The sequence below is a fragment of the Oncorhynchus tshawytscha genome, linkage group LG28 (assembly GCF_018296145.1).
Source record: "Oncorhynchus tshawytscha isolate Ot180627B linkage group LG28, Otsh_v2.0, whole genome shotgun sequence".
NCBI lineage: Eukaryota > Metazoa > Chordata > Actinopteri > Salmoniformes > Salmonidae > Oncorhynchus > Oncorhynchus tshawytscha.
Genome location: NC_056456.1, coordinates 9,847,591 through 9,862,685, shown reverse-complemented (window position 1 = coordinate 9,862,685; position 15,095 = coordinate 9,847,591). Strand labels below are relative to the sequence as shown.

Genomic DNA, 15,095 nt, shown 5'->3' with positions numbered 1-15,095 from the left:
GCAGCTGACGCAGCCCTCAACACACTCAACAGGGTAACACACAGCTCTACAGGCAGCTGACGCAGCCCTCAACAGGGTAACACACAGCTCTACAGGCAGCTGACGCAGCCCTCAACAGGGTAACACACAGCCTTACAGGCAGCTGACGCAGCCCTCAACAGGGTAACACACAGCTCTACAGGCAGCTGACGCAGCCCTCAACAGGGTAACACACAGCTCTACAGGCAGCTGACGCAGCCCTCAACAGGGTAACACACAGCTCTACAGGCAGCTAACGCAGCCCTCAACAGGGTAACACACAGCTCTACAGGCAGCTGACGCAGCCCTCAACACACTCAACAGTGTAACACACAGCTCTACAGGCAGCTGACGCAGCCCTCAACACACTCAACAGTGTAACACACAGCTCTACAGGCAGCTGACGCAGCCCTCAACACACTCAACAGGGTAACACACAGCTCTACAGGCAGCTGACGCAGCCCTCAACAGGGTAACACACAGCCTTACAGGCAGCTGACGCAGCCCTCAACAGGGTAACACACAGCTCTACAGGCAGCTGACGCAGCCCTCAACACACTCAACAGGGTAACACACAGCTCTACAGGCAGCTGACGCAGCCCTCAACAGGGTAACACACAGCCTTACAGGCAGCTGACGCAGCCCTCAACACGGTAACACACAGCCTTACAGGCAGCTTACGCAGCCCTCAACAGGGTAACACACAGCCTTACAGGCAGCTGACGCAGCCCTCAACAGGGTAACACACAGCTCTACAGGCAGCTGAAGCAGCCCTCAACAGGGTAACACACAGCTCTACAGGCAGCTGACGCAGCCCTCAACACACTCAACAGTGTAACACACAGCTCTACAGGCAGCTGACGCAGCCCTCAACACACTCAACAGGGTAACACACAGCTCTACAGGCAGCTGACGCAGCCCTCAACACACTCAACAGGGTAACACACAGCCTTACAGGCAGCTGACGCAGCCCTCAACACACTCAACAGTGTAACACACAGCTCTACAGGCAGCTGACGCAGCCCTCAACACACTCAACAGGGTAACACACAGCTCTACAGGCAGCTGACGCAGCCCTCAACAGGGTAACACACAGCTCTACAGGCAGCTGACGCAGCCCTCAACACACTCAACAGGGTAACACACAGCTCTACAGGCAGCTGACGCAGCCCTCAACACACTCAACAGGGTAACACACAGCTCTACAGGCAGCTGACGCAGCCCTCAACAGGGTAACACACAGCTCTACAGGCAGCTAACGCACATTTTTTTCTCATGTTATTCAATTGTTACCATGCACCTGCAACAAAGATAGCTCAGATGTGCGAGTGCCTTTTTGAATTTGACTTAATTGCTACCCAGAAATGATTTGATATGGAGATATATTGGACCTTTAATACAGGACGTTTTTTTTTTATATCATGCGATTCCTAATAAAATGTGTGTCATCCCACTAGCTGAACCTGACAGAGTTGAAGACGTTCCCTAACCCCCCAGCCATAGTGACTAACGTGTCTGCTGCTGTCATGGTGCTACTGGCTCCTCATGGTAAATTACCCAAAGACCGCAGCTGGAAGGCAGCGAAAGTAGTCATGAGCAAGGTCAGTCTTGGTGTGTCTTGTCTTGTCTGTGTGACCATGTGTGTAAGGAGCATATATCCCATAGGTGAGAGTTTGTCTGTCTGGCCGTCCGTGTGTCTGTGTCACTTTGTGATAACGGCAGTCTTTCAGAGTGTTCCAGAGTGTTCCAGAGTGTTCCAGAGTGTTCCAGAGTGTTCCAGAGTGTTCCAGAGTGTTCCAGAGTGTTCCAGAGTGTTCCAGAGTGTTTCAGAGTGTGCATGTCCATGTGTGTGTCTATGCCCAGGTGGATGACTTCCTACAGGCGTTGGTGAACTTTGACAAGGAACACATCCCGGAATCGACAGTGAGGTGCGTGAGAGATGAGTACCTCAGTGACCCAGAGTTTAACCCTGAGTTTGTCAGACTCAAATCATCCGCCGCCGCCGGTCTCTGTGCCTGGGTCCTCAATATCATACGCTTCCACGAGGTACACTCCACACACACTAATACACAATACTGTATACACCCCACACAGTAATACACAATACTGTATACACCCCACACAGTAATACACAATACTTTATACACCCCACACAGTAATACACAATACTGTATACACCCCACACAGTAATACACAATACTGCATACACCCCACACAGTAATACACAATACTGTATACACTCCACACACTAATACACAATACTGTATACACCCCACACAGTAATACACGATACTGTATACACCCCACACAGTAATACACAATACTGTATACACCCCACACAGTAATACACAATACTGTATACACCCCACACAGTAATACACAATACTGTATACAAACCACACAGTAATACACAACACTGTATACACCCCACACAGTAATACACAATACTGTATACACTCCACACACACTAATACACAATACTGTATACACGCCACACACACTAATACACAATGCTGTATACACTCCACACACACTAATACACAATACTGTATACACCCTACACACACTACTACACAATGCTGTATACACTCCACACACACTAATACACAATACTGTATACACTCCACACACACTAATACACAATACTGTATACACTCCACACACACTAATACACAATGCTGTATACACTTCACACACACTAATACACAATACTGTATACACCCTACACACACTAATACACAATGCTGTATACACTCCACACACACTAATACACAATACTGTATACACTCCACACACACTAATACACAATACTGTATACACCCTACATACACACTAATACACAATACTGTATACACCCTACACACACACTAATACACAATACTGTATACACCCTACACACACTAATACACAATACTGTATACACCCTACACACACACTAATACAAGATACGGTATACACTCCACACACACTAATACACAATACTGTATACACCCTAGACACACACTAATACACAATACTGTATACACCCTACACACACTAATACACAATACTGTATACACCCTACACACACTAATACACAATACTGTATACACCCTACACACACACTAATAAAAGATACGGTATACACTCCACACACACTAATACACAATGATGTATACACTCCACACACATTAATACACAATACTGTATACACCCTACACACACACTAATACAAGATACGGTATACACTCCACACACACTAATACACAATACTGTATACACCCTACACACACACGAATACACAATGCTGTATACACCCTACACACACTAATACACAATACTATATACACCCTACACACACACTAATACACAATACTGTATACACGCTACACACACACTAATACACAATACTGTATACACCCTACACACACTAATACACAATACTGTATACACCCTACACACACTAATACACAATACTGTATACACCCTACACACACACTAATACAAGATACGGTATACACTCCACACACACTAATACACAATGATGTATACACTCCACACACACTAATACACAATACTGTATACACCCTAGACGCACACTAATACACAATACTGTATACACCCCACACACGAATACACAATACTGTATACACCCTACACACACACTAATACAAGATACGGTATACACTCCACACACACTAATACACAATACTGTATACACTCTACACACACACTAATACACAATGCTGTATACACCCTACACACACTAATACACAATACTATATACACCCTACACACACACTAATACACAATACTGTATACACGCTACACACACACTAATACACAATACTGTATACACCCTACACACACTAATACACAATACTGTATACACCCTACACACACACGAATACACAATACTGTATACACGCTACACACACACTAATACACAATACAGTATACACCCTACACACACACAAACTAATACACAATACTGTATACACCCTAGACACACAATACTACACAATACTGTATACACCCTACACACACACTAATACACAATACTGTATACACCCTACACACACACTAATACACAATACTGTATACACCCTACACACACACTAATACACAATACTGTATACACCCTACACACACACTAATACACAATACTGTATACACACTACACACACTAATACACAATACTGTATACACCCTACACACAGACTAATACAATATACTGTATACACCCCATACACACACTAATACACGATACTGTATACACCCCACACACACTAATACACAATACTGTATACAACCTACACACACACTAATACAAGATACTGTATACACTCCACACACACTAATACACAATGCTGTATACACTCCACACACACTAAAACACTATACCTTATACACTCCACACACACTAATACGCAATACTGTATACACCCCACACACAAATACACAATACTATATACCCTCCACACACACTAATACACAATACTGTATATACCCCCCACACACTAATACACAGTACTGTATACACCCCACACACACTAATACACAATACTGTATACACTCCACACACACTAATACATAATGCTGTATACACCCTACACACACTAATACACAATACTGTATACACCCTACACACACACACACACTAATACACAATACTATATACACCCCACACACACTAATAAACAATACTGTATACACCCCACACACACTAATCCAGAATACTGTATACACCCCCCACACACTAATACACAATACTGTATACACCCCACACACACTAATACACAATACTGTATACACCCCACACACACTAATCCAGAATACTGTATACACCCCACACACACTAATACACAATACTGTATACACCCCACACAGTAATACACAATACTGTATACACCCCCCACACACTAATACACAATACTGTATACACCCCACACACACTACTACACAATACTGTATACACCCTACACACACTAATACACAATACTGTATACACCCCACACACACTAATACACAATGCTGTATACACTCACACACACTCCCCACACACATTAATACGCAATACTGTATACTCCCCACACACACTAATACACAATACTGTACACTCCCCACACACATTAATACACAATACTGTATACTCCCCACACACACTAATACACAATACTGTACACTCCCCACACACATTAATACACAATACTGTATACTCCCCACACACATTAATACACAATACTGTATACACCCCACACACACTAATACACAATACTGTATTCACCCTACACACACAAAATACACAATCCTGTATACACCCCACACACACTGACACACAATACTATATACACTCCACACACACAAATACACAATAGTGTATACACTCCACACATACGAATACACCATACTGGATAGACCACACACACACACTAATAAACCATACTGTATACACCACACACACTACACCGTACTGTATACACCACACATACACACACTAATACATCACGCTGTATACACCACCCACACACACACTAAAACACTGTACTACATACACACACAAACACACTAAAACGCAATGCTACATACACCACACACACACACACACACTTATATAGCATACTGTATACACCTCACACCCCACACACACACACACACACACACACACACACACACACACACATGCAAATATACCATACTGTATACACCACACACGCACTAATGCACCATACTGTATACACCACGCACACACACACACTAAAATACCATACTGTATACACACACACACACACACACACACACACACACACACACACTAATATACCATACTCTATACACCACATACACACACACACTAATACACCATACTGTATACACCACACACACTAATACACTGTACTGTATTACACCACACACACACACACTAATACACAATACTGTATACAACACACACACACACACTAATACACCATACTGTATACACCACACACACTCTAATACACCATACTGCATACACCACACATACTCTGATACACCATACTGTATATATATGCACACACACAAACTGAACATGTACAGTTGAAGTCAGAAGTTTACATACACCTTAGCCAAATACATTTAAAATCAGTATTTCACAATTCCTGACATTTGATCCTCGTAAAAATTCCCTGTCTTAGGTCAGTTAGGATCAGCACTTTATTTTAAGAATGTGAAATGTCAAAGTAATAGTAGAGAGAATATTTTATTTCAGCTTTTATTTCTTTCATCACATTCCCAGTGGGTCAGAAGTTTACATACACTCAATTAATATTTGGTAGCATTGCCTTTAAATTGTTTAACTTGGGTCAAACGTTTTGGGTAGCCTTCCACAAGCTTCCCACAATAAGTTACTCCTGACAGAGCTGGTGTAACTGAGTCAGGTTTGTACGCCTCCTTGCTTGCACATGCTTTTTCAGTTCTGCCCACAAATGTTCTATAGGATTGAGGTCAGGGCTTTGTGATGGCCACTCCAGTACCTTGACTTTGTTGTCCTTAAGTCATTTTGCCACAACTTTGGAAGTATGCTTGGGGTCATTGTCCATTTGGAAGACCCATTTGGGACCAAGCTTTAACTTCCTGGCTGATGTCTTGAGATGTTGCTTCAATATATACACATAATTTTCCTACCTCATGATGCCATCTATTTTGTGAAGTGCACCAGTCCCTCCTGCAGCAAAGCACTCCTAGAACATGATGCTACCACCCCCGTGCTTCACGGTTGGGATGGTGTTCTTCGGCTTGCAAGCCTCCCCCTTTTTCCTCCAAACATAACTATGGTAATTTTGGTCAAACAGTTCTATTTTTGTTTCATCAGACCAGAGGACATTTCTCCAAAAAGTACGATCTTTGTCCCCATGTGCAGTTGCAAACCGTAGTCTGGCTTTTTTACGGCGGTTTTGGAGCGGTGGCTTCTTCCTTGCTGAACGACCTTTCAGATTATGTCGATATAGGACTCGTTTTTCTGTGGATATAGATACTTTTGTACCTGTTTCCTCCAGCATCTTCACAAGGTCCTTTGCTGTTGTTCTGGGATTTATTTGCATTGAGTACGTTCCTCTCTAGGAGACAGAACGCGTCTCCTTCCTGAGCGGTATGACGACTGCGTTGTCCCGTGGTGTTTATACTTGCGTACTGTTGTTTGTACAGATGAACGTAGTACCTTCATTCATTTGGAAATTGCTCCCAAGGATGAACCAGACTTTTTCTGGGGTCTTGGCTGGTTTCTTTTGATTTTCCCATGATGTCAAGCAAAGAGGCACTGACTTTGAAGGTAGGCCTTGAAATACATCCACAGGTACGCCTCCAATTGACCCAAATGATGTCAATTAGCCTATCAGAAGTTTCTAAAGCCAGGACATAATTTTCTGGAATTTTCCAAGCTGTTTAAAGGCACAGTCAACTTAGTGTATGTAAACTTCTGACCCACTGGAATTGTGATACTGTGAATTATAAGTGAAATAATCTGTCTGTTAACAATTGTTGTAAAAATGACTTGTGTCGCGCACAAAGTAGATGTCCTAACCGACTTGCCAAAACAAGATATTTGTGGAGTGGTTGAAAAACGAGTTTTAATGACTCCAACCTATGTGTATGTCAACTTCCTTCTTCAGCTGTGACTGCATGTATAATGACCAAATGCAGTCTTACCTCTGGTTCATTTCATATGCAGCACCTGATCAACGCTATGGAAGAATACTGTTCTTTAGCTTGTGTCATCTTTTTCTCACATTGTTCTTTTTCCTTTCTTTCCTACTGCTGTACATAGATGTATGTAAGTATCTCTCTCACCTAATAGCCTGAGGTTGGCTACCACACCCACACGTCTTTTAATATACTGTATTACCCTTGTGGATGTTTGCAACTTAAACTGATGTTATGGAATGTGTATTTGTGAGCGTGCTTGTTTCCTCCCCAGGTGTTCTGTGAGGTGGAGGTGAAGAAGCTGTGTCTGTCTCAGGCTAATGCTGACCTGGCTGAGGCCGCAGACAAACTAGAAGCCATTAGGAAGAAACTAGCTGTGGGTGTCTCTCTCTCTCTCGATCTCTCTCTCTCTGTCTCTCTCTCTGTCTCTCTGTCTCTGTCTCTGTCTCTCTCTCTCTCAATCTCTCTCTCTCTCTCTCTCTCTCTGTCTCTCTCTTTGTTTCTCTCTGTCTCTGTCTCTGTCTCTGTCTCTCTCTCTCTCTCTCTCTCTCTCTCTCTCTCTCTCTCTCTCTCTCTCTCTCTCTCTCTCTCTCTCTCCCTCCCTCCCCATTTCCCTTTCCCTTATTTCCCTGTGTGTGTGTGTGCGTCCGTGTGTGCGCGTGTGTAGGAGTTGGACTGTAGTCTGGATACCCTGACTGCTGCGTTTGAGAAGGCTACCTCTGAGAAGCTTCGCTGTCAGGACGAGGTCAATCACACCAACAAAACCATCGAACTGGCCAATCGCCTCGTCAAAGGACTCGAGGTGAGGAGCTGGCTGACCAATAACAGCTAGGTTAGTTTGTTGTCATGCTACTTCGGAAAGTTTCCAAACATTAACAGTACGTTTTATCCACTGGTGGATAATGTGTGTGTTTCAGTCAGAGAATGTGCGTTGGGCCCACTCTGTAGCCGGGTACCATGAGCAGGAGGAGACTCTGTGTGGAGACATTCTGCTGACTGCAGCCTTCATCTCCTACGCCGGATCCTTCTCTAAGAAGTACCGCAGAGAACTACTGGAGAACCTCTGGATGCCCTTCCTACGTGGCCAGAAGGTCCTTCTCTCCTCTCATCTCTTACTCTCTGTCTCTTATGCTCCCCCTCTCCTATTCCCCTCCCCCTCTCAGATCCCCATCCCCATGACAGAGGGGTTAGATCCAGTGTGTATGCTAACACACCTCTCCTCCTCTCGTCTCCTCCCTCTCTCAGATCCCCATCCCCATGACGGAGGGGTTAGATCCAGTGTGTATGCTGACTGATGATGCTACCGTGGCTCAGTGGAACAACGAGGGGTTGCCGGGAGACAAGATGTCCACTCAGAACGCCACCATCCTCACCAACTGTGAGCGTAGAGAATGTTTTATACTTTCTACACCTTTATGTCCATGCTACAGATGTAAGATCTTAATTTGATCACACTGGCAGGAGAACATTCCTGCAATTTGAGGTTTAACAGGGCTCCTGAAGTTTGTAATTTCAACTTAGAATTTCAGACTTGATTCTCCCTTACAGAAATGACCATGAATTATGTTAACTCACATATCCTGTTGCCGCAGGATTATGCTGTAGCAAACTGGCTCAAATTAAGATCCTACATCTGTAAACGTATTGCAATTGTAACATGTTCCTCCTTTGTGTGCGCCCAGGTGAACGCTGGCCACTGCTTATTGACCCCCAACTACAGGGCATCAAGTGGATCAAGATTCGTTATGGCAACAGCCTCAAGGTGGTCAGCCTGGGAGAGAAAGGGTGAGATTGCTCTCCTCTCCTCTGTGTCATCCCTCCATCCTACTCTCCCCTCTCCTGAATGGATCTCCCTAATAGATGTATCTGTTAAGCTTGCTCTCTCTTCAGGTATGTTTGATGTGTTCTACCTAAAGCCCATTTCCCCAGGTATGTTTGATGTATTCTACCTAAAGCCCATTTCCCCAGGTATGTGGATGTGATAGAGCAGGCTGTTGTGACTGGAGACACTGTCCTCATAGAGAATCTGGAGGAGTCCATCGACCCTGTCATAGACCCTCTACTGGGACGACACACGATCAAGAAGGGCAGGTAACATACACACACACACACACACACACACACACACACACACACACACACACACACACACACACACACACCACATCATCATCCTCCTCTCTCCCTCTCTCTCCCAGTTGTATAAAGGTGGGGGATAAAGAGTGTTTCTTCCACCCAGCGTTCAGGCTGATCCTCCACACTAAGCTGGCTAACCCCCACTATAAGCCTGAGATCCAGGCCCAGACCACCCTCATCAACTTCACTGTTACAAGAGACGGCCTGGAGGACCAGCTGCTGGCTCAGGTGGTCAATCTGGAGAGGCCCGACCTCGAGCACCTCAAGGTGGGATAGATGGCTATGTCCCCTGTCCTTCCTGGCTCTCTCAGCCTCTTCCTTCTTGACCTCACATGGTCATAAAATGACACTTTAAGTTTGGTTGTGTTCGGTTCCTGCATAGTCGTGGTCTTGTATAGCTCAGACAGAGAGTAGGGTGTTTGTAACACCAGGGCCGTGGGTTTGATTCCCGGCGCCACCCACATGTTGCGAAATGGTTTATTTTAGTAAAGTTTGTTATGTTGCGGTTGTATTGTGGTTGTATAACGGTTGCATAACAGCTGTTTAACGGTTGTGTTGTGGTTGTATAACAGTTGTATAACGGTTGTGTTGTGGTTGCATAACGGTTGTATAACGGTTGTGTTGTGGTTGCATAACGGTTATGTCGCGGTTGCAGAGTGACCTGACCAAGCAGCAGAACCTGTTCAAGATAGAGCTGAAGCTGTTGGAGGACGAGCTGCTGGGCCGTCTCTCTGCTGCTGAGAGCAACTTCCTAGGAGACAACGTCCTGGTGGAGAAACTAGAGACCACCAAACACACGGCCGCGGAGATCGAGATGAAGGTGAGACAGAGGTTTAAGGATAAAGGAAGAGAACTTAGACAGACTGCATAGCCAAATCGCTTGGTCCTGATTGCTAATATGCTGTTTTGGGACGTAGGTTCTGGAGGCGAAGGTGAACGAGGTCAAGATCAACGAGGCCCGAGAACACTACCGCCCCGTAGCAGTCAGATCCTCTCTGCTCTACTTCATCATGAACGACCTCAACAAGATCAACCCCATGTACCAGTTCAGCCTCAAGGTTACCAACAGCACTTTTTATTCCATTTAACCTTTATTTCTACAGGTAAATCAAGACCTGTCCAAATGGACCAGTACAGACCAGTTAACGACCAGATTACAGCGTTCTAGCTTATCTAGGCTTGTCTTTGTCTTTCACTGTCTCCCTCCCTGTAGGCGTTTAACGTGGTGTTCCACAAGGCGGTGGAGCAGGCAGAGGTGTGTGAGGACGTGAGGAGCAGAGTCAACACTCTAATAGACGGCATCACCTACTCCACCTTCAACTACATCAGCAGAGGCCTGTTTGAGAGAGACAAACTCACCTTCACCGCTCAACTCGCCTTCCAGGTGTGTCTGTGGGGGGGGTCTCTCTGTGTGTGTCTGTGTGTTAGTTCTAATAGTGTGTTCCCTGTTCCCCAGTTGTTACTGATGAGTAAGGAGATAGACGTACGAGAACTAGACTTCCTGCTCCGCTTCAACATCGACCACAGCTACATCTGTCCTGTAGACTTCCTCTCCAACCAGGCCTGGAGCGCCATCAAGGTACACACACACACACAGTATCAAACACAAACACACACACACAAACACACTTACAAACATGTATTTCCCCTCTTCTCCTCTAGACAATGAGTTTCACTGATGAGTTTCGTGGTTTGGACCGGGACATCGAGGGCTCCCCTAAACGCTGGAAAAAGGTGGTAGAGTCCGAGTGTCCGGAGAAAGAGAAGTTTCCTCAGGAGTGGAAAGCAAAAAGTTCCCTGCAGAAACTCATTATGATGAGAGCCCTGAGACCTGATAGGATGACTTACGCTGTCAGGTGACCGCACGACAACAATACCCACCACCTCCCAACACACAGTGGATAGTTGAGAGACATACAATGTACCTTAGCTGGCCTCCTGTCCTTTTTACTCCTTACTGCCGCTTTCTCTCCCTCTCCCTCTCCTCTCCCTCTCCTCTCCTCTCCCTCTCCTCTTCTCTACCTCTCCTCTTCTCTCCCTCTCCTCTCCCTCTCCTCTTCTCACCCTCTCCTCTCCCTCTCCTCTCCTCTTCTCTCCTCTCCTCTTCTCTCCCTCTTCTCTCCCTCTCCTCTTCTCTCCCTCTTCTCTCCCTCTCCTCTCCCTCTCCTCTTCTCTCCCTCTCCTCTTCTCTCCCTCTTCTCTCACTCTCCTCTTCTCTCCCTCTCCTCTCCCTCTCCTCTCCCTCTCCCCTCCTCTCCTCCTCTCCTCTCCCTCTCCTCTCCTCTCCTCTCCTCTCCTCCTCTCCCTCTCATCTTCTCTCCCTCTCCTCTTCTCTCTCCCTCTCTCTCCCTCTCCCTCTTCTCTCCCTCTCCTCTTCTCTCCCTCTCCTCTTCTCTCCCTCTCCTCTCCCTCTCCTCTTCTCTCCCTCTCCTAGTCTCTCCCTCCTCTCCTCTCCTCTTCTCTCCTCTCCTCTTCTCTACCTCTCCTCTTCTCCTCTCCTCTTCTCTACCTCTCCTCTTCTCTACCTCTCCTCTTCTCTACCTCTCCTCTTCTCTCCCTCTCCTCTTCTCTACCTTTCCTCTTCTCTCCATCCTCTCCCTCTACTCTCCCTCTCCTGTTCTCTACCTCTCCTCTCCCTCTCCTCTCCTTCTTCTCTCCCTCTCCTCTTCTCTCCCTCTCCTCTTCTCTACCTCTCCTCTCCTCTTCCTCTCCTCTTCTCTCCTCTCTTCTCTCCCTCTCCTCTTCTCTCCCTCTCCCTCTCTTCTCTCCCTCTCCCTCTCTTCTCTCCCTCTCCCTCTCCCCTTCTCTCCCTCTCCCTCTCCACTTCTCTCCCTCTCCCTCTCCTCTCCCTCTCCTCTTCTCTCCCTCTCCTCTTCTCTCCCTCTAATCTTCTCTCCCTCTCCTCTTCTCTCCCTCTCCTATTCTCTCCATCTCCTCTTCTCTACCTCTCCTCTTCTCTCACTCTCCTCTTCTCTCCCTCCTCTTCTCTCCCTCCACTTCTCTACCTCTCCACTTCTCTACCTCTCCTCTTCTCTCCCTCTCCTCTTCTCTCCCTCCTCTCCCTCTACTCTCCCTCTCATGTTCTCTACCTCTCCTCTACCTCTCCTCTCCTTCTTCTCTCCCTCTCCTCTTATCTCCCTCTCCTCTCCCTCTCCTCCCTCTCCTCTTCTCTCCCTATCCTCTTCTCTACCTCTCCTCTTTCCCTCCACCCCAATCTTTCATATGTCTCTGGCAAATTATAATGACGATCATTCTCCCTCCCCATACCCCCCCTCTCACTCTATCTCCCTCTCTCTTTCTGTGTGTAGGAACTTTGTGGAGGAGAAGTTGGGGGTGAAGTATACAGAGAGGAGGAAGACCGAGTTTGCTAAGTCCTTCAGAGAGAGTGGACCCGCCTCTCCTGTCTTCTTCATCCTGTCTCCCGGAGTAGACCCTCTCAAAGACGTGGAGTCACTGGGTAACACTAAGACAACTGATTTTGTAATGTAAATATCACTGTAAATCTGAATGAACATGACACACACACTGAGAAACTCTTGTTCCCATGGTAACAGGCAGGAAGTTAGGATTCACCATAGACCTGGGGAAGCTCCACAATGTGTCTTTGGGTCAGGGCCAGGAGGCTGTGGCTGAGGTTGCCATGGAGATGGCTGCTAAGGAGGGACACTGGGTCATCCTACAGGTATGGCAATCTTGCTATATACTGTGCATAAGATATAGTTCAATCCTTCATTCATCATTGCATCCATCCATTCACTGTTTCATTAATCAATGTATTAGTTTGTTCACGCAAACATCTGTTCATCCAACAATCAATCCATTCATTCATGTATCTCTGTCAGAATATCCACCTGGTGGCTCGCTGGCTGGGGTCGTTGGAGAAGCTTCTGGAACGCTGCTGTGAGGGCAGTCACCAGGACTACAGAGTGTTTATGAGTGCTGAGCCTGCCCCTACACCACAGGAGCACATCATCCCTCAGGTAAACACACACACACACACACACACACGCATTTATAATAACACTGTGTGTTTTCCTAATTGTTCTCCTCTCCTGACTCAGGGCATCCTGGAGAATGCCATCAAGATCACTAACGAGCCTCCCACTGGCATGCATGCCAACCTCCACGCTGCTCTGGACAACTTTGACCAGGTAAAGGAATGTGTGTGTGCATGTCTGTCTGTCCATTGGTGTTAGGGATGGGCAATTGAAATCAAATGTTTGATTCTCGCTTCATAACAACATCCAGTAATAGATCATTTATAAACAGTTTGTTCACTATTTACTAATTGTTGTTTGTACATTTGTAAATGTTAGCAAGCTATATATAGTTATTTCCTAAACTTTCAAATTGATTACTGGATAATTTATTAGATGTTAATATATACATTTATAATCTATTTACTAATCATTAGAAAAAATACAGCAGTGTTAACTAACTAAGCAAAAATACTTTAATGTAGTACTTTGGAGTATCCGTACTTTACTTGAATATTTATATATTTTTTTACTTTTACTTGACTACGACCCGAAAGAAAATATGTGCTTGTGACATTTCGAATGTCACGGATCCCTCCGGAACATTCACTACGCATACCTGACCCCTATTCCAAGTGATTCATATTTGAATAAGTGTGTCCTTGGTTTACCAATGTCCTGTCGATGATTGTTACAATGTCCGTTGGTGCGTGTGAGTACCTGTGCTGTGTGTTTTTGGATTTCGTGCCATTGTGGATTGAAGAAATGATTACAGGTCTAGTCCCGTGTGTTAATCATTGTGAGAGTCTGTCATTTATTCAAGGTACTCCTGAATCTTTTGTTTTGGATTTCTAGCGTGTGTTTTGGAACGTGTTTGTTTGGCCTTTACAACGCACGCCGTATTTTGGGTAAACTAAAACCCCTATTACGCATTCCTGCGCCTGTCTCCCGACCCTTTATACCATCGCGACATCGATTGCTCAGGCAGGACAGCAAAACGGTCAAATTCATACACTTATTAAGAGAACTCATCCCTACTGCCTCTGATCTGGTTTGTAAAATATTGTTAGACTGTGCCCCTGGCTTTCCATAAATAAATCAAAACAAGAACATCTGCATAATATAAGGAATTTGATATATAGCCTTTGCTTTCCCTTTTGATACTTAAGTACATTTAAAACTAGATACCTTTAGACTTGTACTCAAGTAATATTTTACTGGGTGACTTTCACTTTTACTTGAGTCATTTCCTATTAAGTATCTTTACTTTTACTCAAGTATGACAATTGGGTTATTTATTTATTA

At 45.2% G+C, this 15,095-nt stretch overlaps 1 protein-coding gene across 1 annotated transcript in view; it reads left to right on the top strand.

Moving 5' to 3' along the window:
- Nucleotides 1–15,095, top strand: part of dnah9l (dynein, axonemal, heavy polypeptide 9 like) — an 89,753-nt gene that overhangs the window by 45,975 nt on the left and 28,683 nt on the right. Inside the window, 18 exon segments of the mRNA XM_042308348.1 lie at nt 1,476–1,619; nt 1,882–2,064; nt 7,952–8,053; nt 8,345–8,479; nt 8,595–8,768; nt 8,923–9,055; nt 9,360–9,462; nt 9,646–9,768; nt 9,876–10,080; nt 10,469–10,633; nt 10,731–10,871; nt 11,027–11,197; nt 11,270–11,392; nt 11,476–11,669; nt 13,122–13,270; nt 13,368–13,495; nt 13,656–13,793; nt 13,875–13,964. Of these exon segments, the coding sequence (XP_042164282.1) occupies nt 1,476–1,619; nt 1,882–2,064; nt 7,952–8,053; nt 8,345–8,479; nt 8,595–8,768; nt 8,923–9,055; nt 9,360–9,462; nt 9,646–9,768; nt 9,876–10,080; nt 10,469–10,633; nt 10,731–10,871; nt 11,027–11,197; nt 11,270–11,392; nt 11,476–11,669; nt 13,122–13,270; nt 13,368–13,495; nt 13,656–13,793; nt 13,875–13,964 (2,601 nt within the window).